The following is a 23,520-nucleotide window of genomic DNA, read 5'->3' on the forward strand; positions in this document are numbered from 1 at the left end:
AAATGTGTACATCCTACTGCGTCTCACCCTTTAGTGAGATGGAATTGTTGAATAGCAGGCGTCCCAGGATACTGAAACGAACAGTACTGTAATATTTATGGAAGTTATCGTGAAAAGGAGCTAAAATTTTGTTTTATCTATTAAAATTTTAAAAATCACCTTTGCGATGCATATTCCCACCCTCTAAAACAGATGTTTGCAGCTCCAAGTAAAATAATCTGGTCCATAGAGTGCCAACATAAACATTTTCTTTTATTATTAGCAGAAATTAAGATACTAATTAGAATAAATTCTTTCAAAAAATGAAATAATATATTAGAAAAAGTAACATAACATACATTTTCTTACAATAAAAATATTTTACATCATGACAAATTTATCAAAAATAAATACATTTATCAATATTATATATATATATATATATATATATATATACAGCAGACTTTTAGAAATTGAGATTATATATGTAGTGACGAGCGCCTGTTGGCGAGCGCCATCTGCTGGTTGTTAGACGGAGTTGACGCTGGTTAGACGAGAGAATAGACGTGGCAGATCAGACGGATCTGGACGAGAGAAAAGACGTGTCAGATCAGACGGATCTGGACGAGAGAATAGACGTGTCAGATCAGACGGATCTGGACGAAGTAAAGACGAGACGAGACGCGACGTATTCGACGAAATCTACTGAATGTTCAATTCTTTTATGTTAATGTATATATATCCTAAATGTCCTAAATGTAATTAAATGTGCGTTCTAAAATAGTAGTGATTTCTGAGTCCTACATATATACTTTATAATAAACTAGTAGGCATTCATTAAAGCAAAACCTATGTTTATTGCATAAAATATTACAAACTGTATCAAATTATACAATTTATAATAAATATTATCAAATATAACTCTAACTATTTATTTATGGTGGGCAAAAGTGACTGAAATCTGCATTTTTTTTCCCCCTCTTCCATTTATTGCTCCTTTACTTGGTTCTAAGTGGAGCTAGATTAAGGAGAGTCTATTGTATAATATAAATATTTGGTATATTTTTAAATAGGCGATTTTCTTTGTGAATAATTATAACAGTAATTGATGATGATAACACAACTCATTCATAGTTTAGAATAGAATTTAAATTTTAAAATTCTTTTGAACTTACACAGAAATAATAAATAAAATTTTTTTTTAAAAAAAAACTTATATTCTAAATAACTTCTCAGTATGGTCTACAAATTTAACTAATGACAGATTTTTATTCATGGAATTTGATTTACACTGCAGCACACATAAGAAAAGCTAACAAAACAGGAGAAAAAAAAAACTGAATTTAAAAATACAAGCTTGAACTTTAACTAATAATTTTCTCTTACCTGTGGTAAAGAAAGAAAATTTATCTAAGTTTTAATGCCAATCTAGCATTTTGTTGTCCAAGTAGCCCACTAAAATTTTTTCTGCATTACAGCATTAAGTTTTTTATGAGGCTTAAAATAATACAGTATCAGAGATATATAACCCATACTATTTTATAAGTTTTATGCCCCTTTTGTTCATTATATTTATGCAACTAATTTCTCATAGATTGTCTCCCCAAAACTGATTCAATTAATTCAATATGTTAATTAATGTTCACAAAAAAACAAACACAGAAAATTGTCATATACGAGATATATTTCATAAATCAGTATTTATATTACAAGACTTTTATTTACAGATTCAACAAAAATGTCAGTTAATAATAAAACAAAATTTCAAGTTAAAAAATTTTTATACTTCAAATTTAATAATATGAAAAATAGATTACAAAATGAGAAGAAAAAATTATTCTCAATTCTTACTTTTGAAGGTTTTATAGCAGCTTGAGTTAAGGATAGCAGATAAGCACATGCACATTAGTTCTTATATTCATTTAAAAAAAATTAGATTAACTGAAATTTTTAATCATGTTTTAATTCAATTTACTGTCACCTTATATTTAAATTTTCACGCAAAAGAGAAAAGTGTAATTCAATTACTCCAACAACATGCAAGATGAATAGACACATAATAAAAAGACGAAAAATAAATATAATAAGTTAGTATTTTGAACATAATGCCTTACTAAGCACTCTGTTAATAGATTTTCATAAAAAAAAATTATAAATAAAATAATGTAAATATTTATTATGGTGTTTTGAAAAAATATGTAAAATTTAAAATGGATGAAGTTCAATGAATCCAACAGCATATAAAATTGATTTAAACATAATAATAAATTTTTTTAAAAGTATAATAAGAGTTTAAATAAAATGTAATCTACACATTTGATGTAACTTTTCTTACATCATTTCTTACACACTAACTTCTGTCCAACTGTTGGACAATGCATGAAAGTTTGATTTTAATTCTACTATTTTCTTCCTTCTGTTATAGACAGTTTAATACCCACTCCATTAAAAAATTGTACCAAAGAGAGGCAATGAGCAATAATCTGATTCCTTTGATCAGAGGGCCTATCAAAGGTTCAGAAATTCATCTAAGACAATTGTCACAATAGAGAGGATAAGCTCTATCATGTGGAACTATTTTTGTGGATTAAGAAATTAAAAAGTATCAGAACAAGTGTAATGCTTAAAGAGGGTCCAGGATGGTCACTAATTTGCACTATTTTGAGAGGGAAAAATGGTTCTGGCAAATAGGAAGGTCATCTGATTCTCACTTGTCTGAGTCACTTAAAAATGATTCAGTTAAAAGACCAATAGCATAAGATAAAGGGCTGTTGGATAAAATGCATTTATAAGAAGGGAGATTACTTAGAAAATGATATGCATAATGAAACTTAGTTTCATGTAAATAAATGATAAAATGAAATGCATATTTATTTTAAATTGCCCTCACAATTTAATGCACTGAATATGTATACACACACACAAAATAAAAATCAAGGAAATAAAGTAAAAATTCTTTATAGCATAGTAAAAAATATAAGAAGATAAAGAGCATCTTTCTTCTTCAACTTTTATAATAGAAGAAAAACATGATTAAATATTTGCAGAAACTATGAAATCGGTTTGAATTTCATTTGCACAATCAAATAATATTGTTGCAAATAATACACAAAATTTCCTTTATAACAATTGCTGTAATTAAAGAAATAAAAATACTGGTAAATGACTAATATGTATCACTGAAAAGAAAATTTTCAGAAAAGAAATTAACATAGAATAAAAGTAATTTTTGTGCAATACTAGCTTCAGAATTTAGAGTTAAAAACATCAACATTTTAATTTCAATTTTAATCTTTAAAAATTCCATTAAAAATTGTTTTGAAACGAATATTTCCACCACCCCACTTCCAAATTGCACCTACACCAATTAGGTAGTTCTAATGGCTTTTCCTGTAGAATGCAAATAGATTGACACACCAACAAACATTTACTTTTATTAATATTAAAAAATTATATGAACAGTTTATACATATTTAATACATTAATTTTGCTCAACTTATCAATTACAAAGATATCACATTGAAAATTTATTATGAATGAGCAGGACATACATAAAGGTAATCTGATATACAAATATATTAGATATATTAGCATAAATGTACAATATTGCATATATAAAAATATTTAAGATTTTAAAACAAGAATTATAAATACTGAAAAATAACAATTCCAACACTTATAATACTTCTAATAATAAATATGTAATGTTCCAATCATAGAAGAATATATTTCATTCAATTTTTATGGATATTAATATAAAGTGCTTATGAAATTTTCCAACTTTCAATAAAGGACAGCAACATTTTGCAAATATTTTCAAAGAATAACACAGCATTGGTTGGTCTTTCTAGCCTGAAAAAATAAATATATAGATCAATGTAAAGTTGTTATTTTTTTAAAAAAAAGCTATTCATTTATGAAATATAACACAAAATAAAAGAATGCATTTAAAAAAGATTACTTTATGACTAGGATGGAAAGTTTGAATTTTTTAAAAATTAATACTTAATAATAAAATAAGACTTACTGTTTTATAAAATGTCTTGGATTGCAAACTTAGTTCTTCAGACTTGACTACTAAATCATCTAATTTTTCTCCTCTTTCCAATACAGCTTGCACAGTATTATGCTACAATAAACAATGAACAATTAAAATTAACACATTTCAAATGCTTAAATAAATATGCTTATATACCAGGACATCAATGAAATATAAAAATTATTAAAACAGTATGAGCTTTTTCTTTAAATAAGTATTGTTCATTATAATATATTGCCTAAAATACAATTCAATTCTTTACAAAGAAATAAAAACTTATCATAAAGTTGTCTTAATTGATATAAATTTGGTTCATGATAAAATATATCTGAATTTTGAATTTAAAAAAGCAACTTATTTTGAAAGAAAGTAATTTTTCTTCTTTTTTTATTTTTTTAAAATGTTAGCTTTTAAATTATCTTTGAAGCACTTTCTTTCTTTTAAAGAACAATAATTAAAAATTCTTTAAATATAAACCATTAAAAGCTTTATTCAAATTGATTAAAATTTTGCTTAAACAGTAAGTATTTGTAATGGTTATTACATTTACAAAATAAAATTAAACATGATAACCTAACTTAATAGTGAATATTGGTAACCTAAATTAACCTAAAATTCTATAAGTCAAAGTTTTGTAATCTTTATTTATTATAGAAAAGACAGCTACATAAAATAAAGGCTTAGTTCTCAGGCTCTCAGTTATTTTACACTGTAAACCAAGAATTACAGATAAAAATACATTATATTGGAAGAAATAATAATACGGCTTTAATTAAAAATTGTAATGCTTACAAGAATTATTTTTGTCTCATCAAGTTCATCTTGAATTTTCATAAGACTGTCTGCTTTTCGAGGATCCTGTTAATCATAAAATAAAGCAGTGCATATTAAGTCTAAATTAATAATAATAACAGCACTCTACATTTTTATGCATGAAAATATATTATTAAATTTGTTCATTCATTCATTAGCATAATCATTCATTTAAAATACAATAAAATCAAGAACACAAATATCCAAACACTTTAGAATAATTTATCTATAAGTTTATTTCTGAAGAATAATTTTTAAAAATACTATTTGATAATTTTCATTTTAGCTATTTTTGGCCTAAAGAATTTTGCATAATTGCCTCAGAAAGGGAAAGGAAGGAATATAATTAAATTGGAATATACTTTTCAATACAAATTTAAAAATACAACATTATACAACATAATCCTAAAATTAAAGAATTTTACAGTAATGGAAAGATTCTCAAAAATTATAGAAAACTCAAGTATATATAATAAATAAATCATTTAGATTTTAAATCTCATACACATCTGTAAAAATGTATACAGTAGGTGTGACATTTTTTATTTGTATATATTGCTAACCACAAGTATTTCAGATGCTATTGAAAGTAATATTCCATTAGTATAGTATCTGCCAATGCAACTAAAAATTTGTACTAGTTGTTGCAAGATATTGGAGACAATTATACCAATATAGTGTATATAAATAGCAGTGCCAAATATTGTTGCAAGATCTAAGTGCATTAAGGAAGGTTGCAGGCTAATAAAAAAAATATGCTCGTGCATATTTTCAAGAAAACCTTTCAGCAGTTGTATATTAAAATCATTTCTGATGATATGCATCATGGTAAATCAAAGCTTTAATAACATAGCAGAACTTATATTAACTTTTTAATCCACCAATCTAAATGATTAAAAACTGCTTAAAATTCATACATTTTCCATATGTATCAATGAAAAATTTTTCAGTCTAGTTTTCATTATTCTTTAAAAGGACAAATTTTCTAAGAAAAACATAAAAATTTGCCACATTGTTAATATTAACTCTTATAGAAAGAGGCAATATTTTATATTTTATTATACTAATAATATGCAAAAGAATATGTCTGGATTTTTAAATTAACACATGCAAGTTTTAACACAAAATTTCATTCTTAATTTTAGAAACTTGAGTAGCTTTCAGTTCGAGATATTCCCAGTAAGTTTCCATTATTTATATCTTATTAAAATTTATCATTATGGACTTTCAATGTAATTTATTGATTTTTTTCTTTGAAACCTGTACAACACTAGATACAGTAAAATGCAAGATCAATCAGAATTGATAAATTTTTTTTAAAAAAAATATTACCTGGTAGTCTGCTAAATATTTTTCCAAGTCTGCAAAAGTTAGTGAACTAAAAGAAAGAGACACAAAGAAAATAAAGTCAAATAACATACATACACCACAGACATCAGTAAAAGATAGGAATAATTTGTCATAGTATATAAAAATAAAATTGAAATATATATATTGTTGCTTATAGAAACCCAGACTACTCAAACTTAAAACTTTGTTTACTTATAATATGAATTATAATTAAGGCCTCAGGATAATTAATTTATATTATTAAACGAATTATGCTGCATAATGCACATATACAATAATGCACGATACAAAATTGCACATATGTGTACACAAAATACAACTGCACATGCACAAAATACAATAGTGCACAATATCTCTTTAATTTTACTTTTGTTTTGAATATTCTTGTTTCTTAGAAAAGATTCAAACTTAACAGCATGTTTTATTGGCCAGAAGAGATTTAAATTCTCCATTGTTTAAAATAACTGCCCTCATATTTACATGCTGAATACATATATTTAATTTCTTGCTTCTTTCTTCGTCAAAGCGCTTGTGGTAGCAATATCAATATTACCTATAATCATTTCCCTGTTAGAGCGTTGATCATTTAGAAACTTTTGTTCCATAACTGGCACTTTTTTTTCTCTTTTACATAAGTCAGCAATATCAAATAAATGTTTAGCTTCTTCTCTAAAATTCTGTGAGGTTGGAATCAAACTTATCTGAACATTTTTTGCTTTTAGACTTTAATAAATTCCTATATTTAGCATGATAAGCTTTTATCATTTGTGAATTTCTTTTGTTAGAAGCAACGGGATTAGATGCTCTTGACCATATTTGTTCTATTATGGGAACTAAAGTGTCATATATTTCACTTACAGAAGGATCTTTCTCTGAAGCAATTTTTGAAGTGCCTAATTTAACAATAGCACTTCATAACAGATTTGTAAGTAGGGAGTTCAACTTTAAGCAAATAACTAAATTTTCTAAAAAATATAACACTCTGACATTTATCTTGTTTTTACTAATTTAGACTTAGCCCTTTTTACTCGCAGCAAAACACACAAGCTCACAAACTTCTTTCTTTCGCCACAGAATATCCCCGAACTTGGAATCTCTAGGATTCCCTAACAAATCAGTTATGTTAATCAGTTACGCAATAGATGGAGTGGAAACATAAACTCAACTGAACTCGGCAAAGCTACTGATTTAAAACCAGGCCTGTCCTTGTTACCAGACACACACAAATCTCCGCCTTACCTCAATAACAACCGCTCTGGCGGCGAATCACTGCAGTGCCAATGCAATAATATAACTGTTTTCATATTTCTATTCATATGACAATGCCTATTTAAAGGTTTTTATTTCATAATCAAAACACGCAAAAATCCTTAAAAAGTTTTTTAAAAGTATGTTTTTATGAAGCTTTAACGTCCTTGCGGCACCTCAAGGTGTACTCCAATTTTTTCCCCCCTTATCTATACAAAAAGGCAACTTTTCGGCACTATGAAAAATTAAAAATCAAAAGTTGATTATTTCTTTAAAAAAAATTTTAAATGTATAAAAAAATTCAATTTTTTGAAATTTTAACGACCTTGCAGCACCTCAACACCTACTCCAATATTTTTCATATTTATAATTTATTTTATCTACACCAAAGGATAACTTTTCCCCACTATTACAAATTAAAAATCAAAAATTGATTTTTTCGTTCCCCCTATTGTTTATGTATCTAATTTTGATACAAGTTTTGGTTTAATGGATACTATCAACAAAATTAAATCTCTACTACTAATAAAGATGTATGTGTTTTTTGGGTTGATGTATATGTGTTAGCTCTTACAAGCTACACCGTTTGATCTACAAATACTAAATTTGGTACATGTATATAGCTCAGATGGTAAAAATGAGCAGCACAGAACAATTTTTAAAAATATTTCAATTAAAAAATAAGCTGAATTTTGATGTTTATCTTTAATAACTTTCAAAAATAATATTGCACAAACATGAATTTTACTGTATTTTAGCAATTTTTTTATATTTTTATTTATTTGCCTAGTTTTTAACAATATTATATTGCTGCTCTGAAATTCACATTGTTTTCAATTTTTCATCAAATACTCAAATGCATGATGTTCACCCAATGTTGGAATTGCTTTAATATCTGATAATTTAATATGAAGCAATATCTGCAAATTTAACTGAAATTAAATATAAGTAATATCTCGGACTAGTGTGTGTGTATATATATATATATATATATATATATATATATATATATATATATATATATATATATATATATATATATATTATAGATATTTTTGACCAAATGACTGTAATTATCTCCTAAATTATGATTTTAGAAAGTATTAAACAAATTAAAGCCCACATGCAATATATCATAAAACAAATCAATAATATAATCAGTAAATAAAACACAATACAACAATATAATCACTTAAATATAATTTTTATACAAATTAAGAAATGTAGGAATTTATTATTTACTAACTTGGCTTCCCCTGTCCAAGATGAAGGGGGGTAACAGTTTGAAAACTCTTGCAAAATCTTATTCAACAGCGTATGTGCAACTCTTTGTGGATATTCCTGATCCGAGATCAATGCAGCTGCAAGATTGTCAGCTCTCACAAAAATATGACACATATAAGCTGAAAAATTATAGTAAAATGTGAATATACTTCATTAAGCAGACAGCTATCAAACTGAGTGCCAAATTTGGCAGTGTTACACAGTGAAATAAGTGCTGTTTTGCCAATTTTACAGTTTACAATAATTGTACTTGGCACAATGAATTAATACAACTTTTTTCATAAAAACCAAGCAAAAAGGAAATTTATATTTTATGACAGTATTTATACTTAAAGAATGACAAAAAATATCTACAATATATATGACACTCATAGATTTTTCATAAAATTAGAATAATTTTTTTAATAGATTATAAACATTATTAATCTTTAATCTTATAAAGTATTTAGTGGTTTAGAAATTATTTCCATTAAATAAAAACTAATTATCACTTTTTTTATGAATCAAACATCACTCATCAATATTTATATAAGATTGTTTTTAATGTGTTTAGAATGTTCATTTAATGATGCACTGAAATAATTAATGATGAAGTACATTTCTAATTTAAGCAAATTACTTGATATCCGTTCCCTATTAGGGAATGGAAGAAAGAAATATTTCAATTAATGAACCAAGTCTAAACAAAATTTGCAATTCATTGAAAACTTTTTTTGAAAAGATGTCTTTTAATGTCAAACCACGATGATAAGTAATTTCAAGCATTTAAATCAATTTTTAAGCTAATATCTAATTTTTTTTTTTAAATGAACATCAAGAACATTCTGTTAGTAATAATGAATATTCCAGAAAGGTATATAAATAAATAATGAATTTAGAATAAATAGTTTTAAGAAAAATGGAATTATCAATACAATGTGTAAAAAGCAATCTAAGATTAAAAATTTAGTTCATTTTCTATTAATAAAAAATAATAAATAAATGCTGTAACAAACTAAATTACTAATAAAAAAATTCTAAATTAATAGTTATTTTTCCTTCTGCATAATTTAAGATAATTTTATTCATAAACTTTTGATCTTATAAATGTTTTCAATTTCAAGAACAAATTCACAGCTGAATTCAGAGAATAGATATTTCTTACAACAATAATAACTTTATCAGGATCCTTTTTATCAAAAAGTTAAAACAAATGCTAACTAGATTAATTTTTGAGAAAAATACAATATTTCCTTTAAAAAAAATAACATTTATAATAATGAAACAGAATAATGTGAGAGCACAGATAAAAAGAGAGACCTTGTTCTTTAACTGACATTCTTGCTCCAGACTGGCAACGCTCAACGAGTATTTGACTAGTAAAGTTCATAAATTCCTTTATACTATTTCTCTGGAAAAATCCAAATGATGTCAAGTCACTTGCTGCACTTAAGCAAACAGCTTTGGACTGATGCTTAAACAATACACCAACATGATAAAGCTTCACCATTTTTATTCAAGAAACAGGTTCCTAAAAGAAGCAAAGAATTTTGAAAAAATTAACAAATATATTATATGTATGTATTAAAAAGCAAACTTTCTTAGCCTCCCTGCACATAACACTAAGTATATTTTATTACAGCATATAAAATCTAGAATTTTTTCAAGATTTTGAAAAACTTAACAGAATTTATATTACATTATCTGTAAATAAAACAACAACAACAAGAAAAAAAAAACCCTAATCTAGACAAACAGCATCACTATATTTTTAAAAAAATACAAAAAAAAAAAAAAAAAAAAAAAATATCTATATATCATTTTTTTTTGTTTTGTTTTGTTATCTAAGTCAGTTTTAAATAGGAAACAACTACAAGCATATTAAAATGAAATGATTTTTTAAGGAAGGCCAAGTCTAATTTAAAAACCATTAAATAAGAAACTGTATAAATAACAAATGATAAAAGCCTCATAATTTTAATATACTTAAAGACATAAAATATTATTTGCAGGTTTTTCCAAATTTTTTCATAAACCTGATCTTACTGTTTTTCTTTCTTTTACTTAATATTTAAAGCAAATTACTTTGAATGAATTTAAATTAATATTTACATGACAGAATCAAATAACTTGGTTTCATTATTCAGTAAATATCAAACTGAAATCTGAATATGTGAAAATTATTTGAATATGATCATACAAAAATTCATTTTATATTTTTATCATAATCAATTTAAAAAATAATTATTAAAAATATTTCAGAATATTTAAGAATATACTAGATACATGCTCAATGGAAAGAACTAGAGATACAATTCTCTTTTTTAATAAGACATACTATTCATAAATTTTAATGAACCTATTAAGTACAATCAATGGGATTAAGTCTAAAAAAGTTATTAAAACAGGGCATCAATTAATAGTTTTTAAAACCATTTAAATTCATTAAATACAAAAATTATAAATACACACAAAACAGAAATATTTACATTATATACTAATTAATAGTTATCAGTTTAGGGTTGTGAAAATAACTTTTCTTTTTGTCTGGTAATTAAAATTTCTAACTGGTAACTAAAATTTGCATAAGAAAAAAAAAAAATCAAAAATTTTGGACAACAAAATAAAAATAATAAAAGTGTGAAGCACAGAAAAAACTAGGAAAAGAGTGTAATAAATATATATAAAAAAAAAAACTAAACATTCATTAAATAAAAATTAAAACACTGCATAACTGCAATTATAATTCCAGCTTCCTTAAAGTTATTCTATATGTGGTTCCAAAGATTTTTTATTTTAATCACCACAGGCTTGATTTAAAAAAATCAAGAAATTTTATCAAGCAAAAATAATTTATATTTTATTATCTGCCTGATTCTGAGTAAGAAATTTATAAGAAGCTACCAAACTCTGCAAGAAACCTCTCACAAAACATATTTATAATTCATTCATCTTAAGCAAATTAGGAATTTCAGATGTCACCACTATTGAAACATTATCTAAATATTCATATATCAAACCCATATTAGATATATATTATTTTACAGAGTTCTAAAATTTATCTTACAAGAAAATAATTTTCTTCAAATGAGAATGACATTATGTATTAAATTAGTAATAAAAACAATGTTAGAGCCTAGAACAAGAAAATAAATATAAAGAAAAGAAAAATTACAATATAATATCTTCATGGGATAGTAATAATTCATAACAGGAAAAAAAAATATTGATTAAACTTACTGTCATGAATTATAATATTTGCAATACATGTACTACTAAGCCAGTCATCAGAACTAATAATTAAAAAATCAATTCTTGTTGCTAAACTTAATAGTTTTTCAATAAGTAGCTTCATTGATTTTTATTAACATATTGGTAAAAAAATACGTTTTTTATAGCAAATATTTTCTTTTCAAAAATGAAACAGGTCAAAAGGAAATTCTTGGATTTTTTAAGCTAATTTTAGCTATATTTGATGTGCTTATTTTAAATATGAAAACAGTTTTTCATCCATTTGCTTTCAATTTTTCCATTCATTGAAGTTAAATTATGAAATATTTCAAATGCAATTAAGAAATAAATTATGAAAAAGAATATAAGCAAGTGATGAATGAAAGAATATAATATCATAGCTTTGATCACAGGAAATGCATCAAAAATAAATTCCAAACATTTGAAGATAATTCACTTATTTTTGACAAGAAGCAGCTCTTTATTTCTTGTGCTTTTAGGATAGCAGAGTTAAACAATAAGAACAGAATAAAAAAAAAAGGCTTGGATGAGTGAAAATAAAGTTGTTGGATATAATAAGAAAACACATAATAAGACAATAGAGTAGACTTAAAAATGGTTAATTTTTCTTTGATCAACAAGTAGCAAAACAAAATATTCTTATTTCTTTGTGCCTTTGAAATGACTCATATGCTGGCAGATTAATACTAGAATCTGCAAAGAGATTTTGTAAGCAAATTTCACTCAAGGAAGTCAAATAAAAGGATAAGAATAGAATAAAATAACTTTTCCTTTTATTTTTTTATTTGATTCATTTCCTTTCTAATTTTTAATAAAGTTAATTGTAGATTTGTAGAAGTGCTATGGTATTTTACAATTCATTAAAATGTCTTGCTAAATGTACTAAGGATAAGGTTTTAATTTAATGTCTACATCCTAAGAACAATTTAGTGTTAAACTAAATATCACAACCACCATCCTTCATATATTACAAAAACTGCACTGATGGACAAAAATAGGCCCCATATTTATTTTCAGCACATGAACTAAAAATAAAATCAGTTTAAAAAAAAATCCTGGCATCAAAATATGTGTAGATCTGAATAATTAACTTTATTAATATATTAACGGATAAACATTATAATAATTGTCAGATTATTTTAGGATTTTTTTTTAAAGTATGTTTAATTATCATTAGTATATAAGTAGTGAATAATGGGTACTAAATTAAGCATTATTCTATTTGAATATGGCTAGGGTAGTGACAATAACCAATTTTAAAATCTGATTTCTACATTATTGTATTAAAATTAATTTAATTATATAATTCTATGAAACAGAATTCATTATAATTAAAACTCTCAAACATTGTAAATCTATCATCATGTCAGTAGTGGTGATGGTGGTTTTTTTTTTTTTTTTTTTTTTTTTTGTTTTTTTTGCAAAAGATAATAAATTATTTTTAATGATTTTAAAAATATTATTTTAATCATCTTGGAAAACTTGAACTTTAATCATTTCAACAATATCTACAGAGAAATATTTCCTAGAAAGTATTCACAGTATTATACTTTTATTCAAATGTTAAGATGCTATAGAGCATAGTATCAAAAAAAGTATTTAATTATGATTTATACAGCTATTATACAACTTCGATACTTCTTAAAGAAAGAAATGATACGACATAAATTTCTTAAACTAATAAAAAATAATAATTAATGAGATACATTTTGTTCTGGAAAATCAATCTATTATCTAAAATAAATTAATGTATACTAGCTAACTATATAAATGAAATATTACCTACATATTACATATGGGGGTTCTAGAATATCTCTGCAGAATTTCAATAAGATGGAATATGGAACGGGGAGGGAAACTAGAAAAATTAATTTTATTTGCAAAAAATTTATATTTATTTGGTAATAATAATAAAAATATTATAGAAAATGGCAATAGAAATAAAAACATATTTTCCTCTAATTGATCATTAAAAAATTACAGAATTTGTTGCAAATGATTAATTAAACAACCCCAAAATTCATTAAGAGGAAAAAAAAAAAAATTTAATCCAGAAAAATTATTTAGTCTTTAACAGGATAATGATTTCATATTATGTCAGAAAATAATACAAATGAGTCAAAAAATCATATAATTAATGTAACTTGAAATACTAGCAATAAATAAAATTAAATGCTGCATTATGTGACACACTGTATAGTTCATATGCTTGTTACCTTATCTTTTACACAATGCAACCTTTATGTATATGTTCACAAATTTCATATATTTTATGGGCAAAAAATACAATTATTTAACTTTATGCACTACTTGATAAAAACGAAAAAAGTAATCACTATACAAAACCATTTTTCAAATTTCCACTGAGTAATACTAAAACATTAAAAAAAAATCATTTTTACTAAGACTTTTACTATACATTTTTTTAAAAAAATTGTTTTATGCAAAAGCATTTTTCAAATTTTCACTGAAAAAAAAAAGGATCAAAAGCTTTAAAAGCACCAAATCGAAATATCCCAAAATAAGTTTTCAAGCCTATATCATACTATTAATTATGCTATTTTTGATAAACACATTTTACCAATATGTTGAAAAAAGCACTTATTTAATGATACCAAAAGAAAGGAATGTAATAAATTACTTAATTATAATTAATTGCTAAAGCTAATTCTATTAAAAACAATATAAATCATACTTTCTTCAAATTTAGTAAAAACACATTATTCTATATAAACAGAAACTCACACTAATTAAATTGAACATTATTTCCAACGAATAAAAAAGAATTATTTTAAATTCTAATGTAGAATTTAGAATTCTACTATCAATGAAAATATAAAACAAAATTTAATAATTATTTCAAACAATAAAAAATAGTTTAAGTGCAATGTGCAGTGATTGTCAAAATCCGAATTGGTATGAATCTTTATATATTTATCATGAACTGACCCCATTCTTAATTTCCTTCCGTTATTAATAATAATAATACTTTGTTTTTCCTTACTAGGAAATATCTATTAGAAATTTATGCACACACATAAAAAAGTTTTCTTGACACTGCGATGTATTTAATTTCACAGATACCAGAAATAGATATAAAGCTTATTGAAAAGGATCCAACAAATTATGGATGCTACACATGTATATTGACATTATATCTACATAAAAGTGTTTAAAAGTCCCAAATTTTACAAATTTATTATTATTTATGAATTTAATAACATAAGTCTGTTGCAAAATTTGCCAAATTAATAAAATAGTCTTACCAATTATTATTCAGATAGATCTTCAATCACGCAGTGTTTACAATTCAAGCTGGCAGATCGATATCTTCGTAATTAGTTTATAAAACACGTGACAAATATCTTTTTAGATACACTTTCCCACTTTCCTTCTCACAGAGAGAAAAATTCAACGAATATCGTAATGTAAACACATCATTTGTGCAAAGAATGATTTCTGCCATATAGCAAATCGGCTTTCCTTCCGCTGGCGAAAATTCATTTTATTACAATCCATGAGTTCAACATAATAGATTATAAATTTAGAAAAAAAAAATGTTGTGAACAGTTACTAAATTTTATGATTGTATCATTTATATTCAATTAATTTTACTTATTTTATATAATCGTTATCTATTAGATTATTCTATATAGAATGGAAAACTAGAATCAACCAATCAAAAGAAAATGCTAATGTATTGACGAGACCGGCAAATTTGATTTTAACTTTGTATTGAAATGAGCATTAATCAGAAAAAGTTTTTAAGCCAACTAATTTCGTACAGAATTGTAAAAACGGTTGTTTTGTTTTATAGTGAAGTATAATAATGTATACATGAGCATTGATTCTTTATTATACTTGAATCATCAAACAGATAATTAATATTAAATATGATTTTTCTTAAAAAATTTCATTAAAAAGGAAGCAATTTAAAAACTCACGGACTAACTAGACATGAAACTACTGGAAGGTCGTGAAGATATGAAATAATTTATATAGTTAAGAAACAAATAGTTACCAATCACAGTTGTAGACAATTAAAATGAATTATTTTAAAAAGAAACTTTTTTGAACTTTAATAAAATACACTGAATAATTTATTCCTAATATCTGTTCATTGTTTAGCATATAAAAACAGCAAATTATGAAAGGAAATGATTTAAATAGATTGCCCTAAAATTCTCTTCTATATTTAAAAACAGAACATACAATTTTATTAGAAATGTTAAGAAAAATTTATAAAGAGATAATTACTGAAAATAATTTCCTGTACACACAATGAATTTTGAAAAATATTTTCTCAAATATACTGATTAATTTACAGAGAAATCACAATAGTAAGAGTATTGAAATGCTTAAATTTAACAATAGTTTTCAAACTGATTCTGCTCATTCTAAAGTTGCTATCTAAAAGAAAGCTGCAACTGAAAATCATCTTTAATTAATTTAACTATAGTCGATTCAGTACATCTGATTTGAAGTTATATTATATATTTGAAGGACATAAAGTGAAATTATTACACTCAGATTGGATAGACAATTTTTATGCAGAAAGATATTTAGAATTAAACATATGAGTTCTGTGATTATTACTGTTATAATAACATTGTATATGAAAATGCAAATAAAAAAATCTAATATAAAATAATTTCATTAATGCTTGCAAAGTTTCAATGTTAATTGTTTTCTTCCGTATATAATGTCAATTTTATTTTTGAATTAACTGTTTTCTTTCATAAATTATGTCAATTTTATTTTTGAATTGATTGCTTTCTTTCATAAATTATATCATTTTTATTTTTGAAAGCATTGTTTTTCAATCTATTACTGCATTTGAATTCCTATTTACTTACTCAGCGAAACAGAACTATCTGTTCTTTTAGAATTGTCCAATACAAAAGAGTATTCAAGTATAAGAATATTGGTATAATTTGTTTTGAACAATTGATAATATTATAATTCTATTGGTACTTATTGGCCAAAAAATCTGTTTAAGCAAGATATTTATTTTTTTGAAGTACTATGCTGTTTTCTAAATCAACAGTTAAACCATAATAAGCCTATTGTTTAAGAATTATCACATCATCATCACCATTAATACTGAAAAAAAGAAAAAAAAAACTTCTTAGCTATAACAGTTTACTCTCAGATTAAATTTGAGAAAGTATAACTGATCCAAAATAAGCAAAAGTATCTGCAAATAAGAACTTTCTATAAAAAGTTATTAATCAAATATAATTGTATACCACTTTGAAAACATACAAATATTTTTTAAAAAATTTTTTTTAGAGATTTTACTAATAATATTGATTGCTTAGCTTTTAGAAAATTCTCAATAAGGTTCTTCAACTACCAACAACATTTGGAGAGTTTCACATTACTTGTGCCTCAATAACAATAAAAAAATCTTAAACTACATCTCAATATTACAGTTTTCTGATATAAAATTAACTACTTATATATAAAGAAATAAAAATAGTCTTCATTTATATTTTAGAACAACATATTAAAATATGAATCAATAATATACAATACATTCATAAATTTTAAATACCTTACATCAATGTCATTTTAAATAGATATAGGTAAGAATAGAAGTAATTAAAATGTAGGTCTCACAATTTTATTTCCAAACAGTGTGAAAAAAACATAGTCTAGTAGTTAAGTTATTGAACAGGAAAAAAATATTCAAGCAATCTTATATTCTGTTTAATTCTCAAAATTAATCATTTCATTAAAAAAAATTCATACAAAAATAGATCACTAATATTCAAATGACTTAAAAAGCTGAAATCATTCAAAATATATTTAGTTTCCTTTTCATTGTCAAGCCTGTTCCAACAGCTTTTACCCAATAACAAAATATATTAATTCAAAATATAGGTAGTAGGAACTCTAAAAAATTATTTGTTACCATTGTTGTCACTTTTCTCTCAGTTAATTAAAACATCACCCTATTTGTTAAAGATTTTTTTATTTTATGTACTCACTTTTCTTTCATAAAAATTGGAATGAAAGCAGGAAGATAACTACTACATAACTCTCCACTTAGAAATAACTTTATTAAAAGTCTTTCAATAAATTTTATGTAGAAAAAAAAACTTAAATATTAAATTATTTTGCCTCAACCAAAACTTTTATTCCAATCTGAACAGTAAGTAGATCGTTCAACTTTTACACTTTTAAATATATGTCATAAGATTTTATTTTTATTTTTCATTTACAAAACAGTGTTCCAATTTCATAAAAAATATACTTCTATATATTTTAAATCATTCTGATTTATTATAAATCTTTCAGATAACGATCTATAAAAAATAATACTAAATTCAATTTCAACAAACAGAATATTATTATTTTATAACTTATATAATTTCCCTTTCAATGCTGCTTAGTTTTTAAAAGAACAAATATAACCTTCACCCTCTTCAATTTTAAATATTTTCTTTCAGTCATAAAATTTCACAAAAAAATCACTTTTAGTAAGCATGAAAATTCATCTAAAGTATTCAAAATTTCCTCAATAATTAACAAGGTTTCAAAGACTATATTTTAAAAATACATAATTTCCCATGAATAATACATTACACTACATATTTTGAGTGACTTAAAATGAAATTATTATGCTCAGACTGGATAGGCAATTCTGATTCCTAGCTGCTATTTCAGTGATAAGAGAACATAATGCCATTTCATATCCCCATATCTATAACCATTCAAGTCACTGAACAGTCTGATGGGCATGTCACGGGTATTTTATTAAACACCAGAATAGTTACAGAAATAAGTATGTACAGAATTCACAAATATATGAAGGAAAAAAAAAAACATAATAATATGAAACCATTTACTATGGTTTTCTACTTTGAAATAGGATAGAAAAATAATCTGGAATAATAATATGCAGAAAAAAATTATGAATTAAAAATAATATACGAGTTCTGTGAATATTAGACTGTTATCATAACACAGTAGATGAAGATGCAGTTAAAAAATCTAATAAAATAATAGATAATAATATAAAATAATTTAATTAATGCTTACAAAGTTTCAATGTTAACAGCTTTCTTTCATAAATTATGTCAGTTTTATTTTTGAAAATATTCTTTTTCAATCTATTACTGCAATTCAATTCCTATTCATTTGCACAATGGAGAAAAACTATCTTTTTTTTTTTATTATTATTGTTCAATACAAAAGAGAAATAGAATTCATTTGTTTATATTCCTTGGTACAATTTGTTTCGAACAATTGATATTATAATTCTCTTTGTACTCACTGTTAAAAAGATCTGTTTAGACATGATATTTTCATTTTTAAAGTGTTATGATATTTATTTTTCCATATTAACAATTAAACTATAATAAGCCTATTGTTTTTGAATTATTACATTGTCACTAATAATATTTAAAACAAACTTTTTAATGATAACAGTTTACTCTTGGATTAAAATTGGAAGTTGGAACGTAAAATTGATCTAAAATAAATAAAAAATATCCGATATACTTTTTTGAAAAAATTGAATTATTCAAAAAAAAGTTTATTTATTTAATTTCAATTTTACAAATAATATTGGTTGTTCAATTTTTAGAAAATCTTCGATAAGATTCTTCAACTATCAAACAAAATTTGGTAAGTTTTACATTACTCGTGTCTCTTTAATAGTAAAAACTACTAAACTTCATCAAAATATTACCATTTTCTTAAATAAAATTTATCTCTTATATGTCAAAAAAAAAAAAAAAAATATTATAATTTGATATCACAAAGATGTATTTTTAGAATGGCATATTAAAAGACATGATAAGATCGACTAATATGAAATGCATCCGTAAATTTTAAACAGATATATGCAAGATTAGAAACCTTTAAAAAATTTATGGCAATTTTATTTCTAAATAATATCTAAAAACCATATCCTAGTTATATAGTTTTTGAATAGGAAATAAATATTCAAACAGCTTCACTGTTTAGTTCGAAAAATTGTTTATATCCTTAAAAAAATGTCATGTAAATATAGACCATTAATCCTCAAATGAGTTAAAATCATTTAACAGAATTTTTTCTTTCTTTTTTATAGTCAAGCCTGTTTCAAAATATTATAATAATAATTTTAATATTATAAATATAACATTACTGTAATCAAAATTAAAATAAAATATATTTGCTTAATATATAAGCACTAGGAACTCTAAAAACTGTTTTATTTATAATTGTTGTCATTACTTTTCTCTCAATAATTGAAATGTCACACGATTTATTAAAGAATTTATATATTCTTTTTTCTCTCATAAAATTTAGAATGTAAGCAAGAAGATTATTCTCTACTTACAAATAACTTTATTAAATGTCTTTTATCAAGTTTCATGTAGAAAAAAAAAAATCTAAATATTAAATTAATTTTACCTCAAAGAATCTTTACTACAATCTGAAATGAGCTCCTTCGTATTTACTCTTTAAAATATATGACATTAGTTTGTATCATTGGTTTCCATTTATAAACAGTTTAGAAATTTCATTTAAAAAATACACAATTTCCTGTGCATTTAGAATCATTAAAGAGTTTATTATATCAAAGCTTTTATATAATAATCTATACAACATAATGCTGAATTCAATTTCAACTAACAGAATTATTTTAAGAACTTATATGGTATTTTCCCTTTCAATACTACCCGAGTTTTACATGAACTGCATAATTTTAACTTTCATCCTTTTCAATTTTAGATATATCTATAAAATTTTACAAAAAATTACTGTTAGTAAACAAGAAGATTCATGCGAAATATTCTTAACTTATTACGCTTTAAAGACAGGAATTTAAATAATTTTTTTAAGAATATAAACTTACCTTTATAAATGAATTAATTTATAATTTCCCACTAAAATATACTCGCATGGGGGCAAAAAAAAAAAAAAAAAAAAAAAACTACTACACATAGAAATAAAGACACATATTTAAAAATCATAAAAATTTTATTTACAGATATGACAGACTAGCATAATTTAATAAATATAACACATCAATGGAACATTCTGCAAACATTTGGAATAACAGATATTTAACATATACTAGTATATACAATCACAGTCCATCATAAAACACATTAATGCAACATTCTGCAAATGTTAGGAACAACAGATGTTTAACATACATTATTACATACAATCACAGTCCATTATGAAAATATTACAGGTGATAATTTTGTTCATATTACTACAAACATTTAAAATTAAATTAGCTTACTAGCCTTAGTCCACTTCCTCAATAGTTGGTCCGGTACTGGCATTCGCAGACTGACTGCTACCCATGTTCTGTTGTCCACCCTGATGAAGTTTCATCATGATAGGAGACAATTCAGATTGCACTTCTTTCATTTTGTGTTCAATTTCCTCTTTCTCTGCTAACGTGTTATTATCCAACCACTGGATGATAGTATCACAGCTCTGTTTCACTTTTGCTTTGTCAGATGCTGACAAACGGTCGTCGCTTGCAGAGTCAGCTGCCTGTTTCACAGAATACACATAGCTTTCAAGAGAATTCCTAGCCTGAACTCTTTCCCGTTGCTCTGCATCTTCTCGTTCATACTGCTTTGCTTCATTCAGCATCCTTTCTATCTCCTCTTTGGACAAACGACCCTTGTCGTTGGTGATGCGAATGCTACGAGAGTTACCCGAGCTCTTATCCATGGCTGATACATTCAAGATTCCATTAGCATCCAGATCAAAGGTAACTTCGATCTGAGGTACTCCTCTGGGAGCAGGTGGTATTCCAGAAAGCTGGAACCTGCCAAGTAGATGATTGTCTTTTGTCATGGCCCGTTCTCCTTCATACACTTGAATGTCGACAGCAGGTTGATTGTCGGAATAAGTGGTGAATGTCTGGGAAGTTTTGCATGGAATGCGGGAGTTTCTTTCTATAATTTTTGTCATGACTCCACCAGCTGTTTCGATGCCAAGGGAAAGAGGAGCAACGTCTACAAGAAGCACATCTCGGATTTTTTCATCCGTGCTTCCAGTCAAAACGGCTGCTTGAACTGCAGCACCATAAGCAACTGCTTCATCGGGATTGATAGACATGCATAACTCTTTACCGTTGAAGAAGTCTTTAAGCATCTTTTGGATTTTTGGAATGCGAGTAGAACCACCTACAAGAACTACATCATGGATACTACTCTTATCAAGCTTAGCATCTTTGAGGGCACGTTCGACAGGTTCCAAGGTAGAACGGAAGAGGTCCATACACAATTCTTCGAATCTTGCTCGACTTATCTTGGAATAAAAGTCTATACCTTCAAACAAAGCATCAATTTCAATGCTTGCTTCGGCACTGCTGGACAGAGTTCTCTTAGCTCTTTCACAAGCAGTTCTCAATCTTCTTAAAGCTCTTGGACTAGATCTAAGGTCTTTCCTGTGTTTACGTTTAAATTCTTCCACAAAATGTGCTACCATTCTATTATCAAAATCTTCTCCACCAAGGTGGGTGTCGCCAGCCGTTGAACGTACTTCAAACAGAGACCCTTCATCGATGGTCAGAACAGACACGTCGAAAGTTCCTCCGCCCAAATCAAAGATGAGAACATTCTTCTCTCCATGTAGATTCTTATCAAGTCCATATGCAAGGGCAGCAGCAGTCGGTTCGTTAATTATCCTCAATACATTCAATCCAGCAATTTTTCCAGCATCTTTAGTAGCTTGTCTTTGAGAATCATTAAAATATGCAGGAACTGTAATTACTGCATCAGTCACTTTCTGGCCTAAATACATTTCAGCAGTCTCTTTCATTTTCGTCAATACCATGGCACTTATCTCCTCAGGGTTGAAGAGCTTGCGTTCCCCTTTGAATTCTACAGAAATCTTTGGCTTTCCTCCATGATTTACGACTTTGAAAGGCCAGTGCTTTATGTCTTGCTGGATCTTTGGGTCATCGTACTTCCTGCCGATGAGCCTCTTGGCATCGAAGACTGTATTTTCAGGATTCAAGGCAACTTGAGATTTGGCAGCATCGCCGATGAGGCGCTCGGTCTCAGTGAAAGCCACGTAACTTGGAGTTGTGCGATTGCCTTGATCATTGGCGATTATTTCAACAGCTCCATGCTGGAAAACACCGACACAGGAATAAGTCGTTCCCAAGTCGATGCCAATTGCTGGTGCTTTTGAAGATGGCATTCCGGAGAAAACAGTTTCTTCGAAGGTAAACTCTGGTAGCTTGATGTCCACAATCAGTTAACAGCAGAACGTACTTTGTTTGTAAACAAACGTTCAGTCTTCAAACAATAACAACTTGCACTCTTTAACAGAAACTCAATTCAGCAATCACGATATACACAAATAACAGCACTAAGATACTCGCAGGTAAGTAGAGTAATGCTCAGTATCGCTTTTTAATTCGCTTGTCTCTTGACAATTCCTAACGTCAACTGCAGCGGATTCCATATTTATAGGCTCGGGGAATGTACTCGCTCTCACTAGAACTTTCTTTGGATGCTAACCGTGCTGCCATCTACAATGTGGAAACTACAGGAAAAATCTGGAAATTTCTATATGGTGCCTGTGCTTTTTATTTTCTTTAT

At 25.9% G+C, this 23,520-nt stretch overlaps 2 protein-coding genes across 3 annotated transcripts; both read right to left on the minus strand.

Annotated features, from left to right (window-relative positions):
• Positions 1 to 2,921: 2,921 nt before the first annotated feature.
• On the minus strand, positions 2,922 to 15,420 carry LOC129980994 (synaptobrevin homolog YKT6-like). Of its 2 annotated transcripts, none has more exons than XM_056091567.1 (7): positions 15,211 to 15,420; positions 10,013 to 10,223; positions 8,676 to 8,832; positions 6,164 to 6,209; positions 4,811 to 4,876; positions 4,007 to 4,108; positions 2,922 to 3,831 (listed from the first exon to the last, which is right to left on the minus strand). In XM_056091567.1, exons 2-7 carry the CDS (start codon positions 10,200 to 10,202, stop codon positions 3,796 to 3,798), a joined length of 597 nt encoding a protein of 198 aa, XP_055947542.1. In that variant the 5' UTR covers positions 10,203 to 10,223; positions 15,211 to 15,420; the 3' UTR covers positions 2,922 to 3,795. The 2 variants fall into 2 exon arrangements, with proteins under 2 accessions (XP_055947542.1, XP_055947543.1); XM_056091568.1 differs by lacking the exon at positions 15,211 to 15,420 and adding an exon at positions 13,731 to 13,749.
• A 5,525-nt stretch (positions 15,421 to 20,945) lies between these two features.
• On the minus strand, positions 20,946 to 23,400 carry LOC129980996 (heat shock protein 70 B2-like). Its single transcript, XM_056091571.1, has one exon. The coding sequence runs from the start codon at positions 23,114 to 23,116 to the stop codon at positions 21,200 to 21,202; it is 1,917 nt and encodes a 638-aa protein (XP_055947546.1). The 5' UTR covers positions 23,117 to 23,400; the 3' UTR covers positions 20,946 to 21,199.
• Between the last annotated feature and the right edge of the window lie 120 nt (positions 23,401 to 23,520).

The sequence above is a fragment of the Argiope bruennichi genome, chromosome 8 (assembly GCF_947563725.1).
Source record: "Argiope bruennichi chromosome 8, qqArgBrue1.1, whole genome shotgun sequence".
NCBI classification, from domain to species: domain Eukaryota; kingdom Metazoa; phylum Arthropoda; class Arachnida; order Araneae; family Araneidae; genus Argiope; species Argiope bruennichi.

What these genes read in the sequence shown, in the direction of transcription:
- LOC129980994 (XM_056091567.1), bottom strand. Translation starts at nt 10,202, where the DNA reads ATGGTGAAGCTTTATCATGTTGGTGTATTGTTTAAGCATCAGTCCAAA. An exon ending in AATGTCAGTTAAAGAACAAG is followed by an intron (nt 8,833 to 10,012) that starts GTCTCTCTTTTT and finishes ATAATTTTTCAG; the next exon opens with CTTATATGTGTCATATTTTT. An exon ending in TCTTGGACAGGGGAAGCCAA is followed by an intron (nt 6,210 to 8,675) that starts GTTAGTAAATAA and finishes TCTTTCTTTTAG; the next exon opens with TTCACTAACTTTTGCAGACT.
- LOC129980996 (XM_056091571.1), bottom strand. Translation starts at nt 23,116, where the DNA reads ATGCCATCTTCAAAAGCACCAGCAATTGGCATCGACTTGGGAACGACT.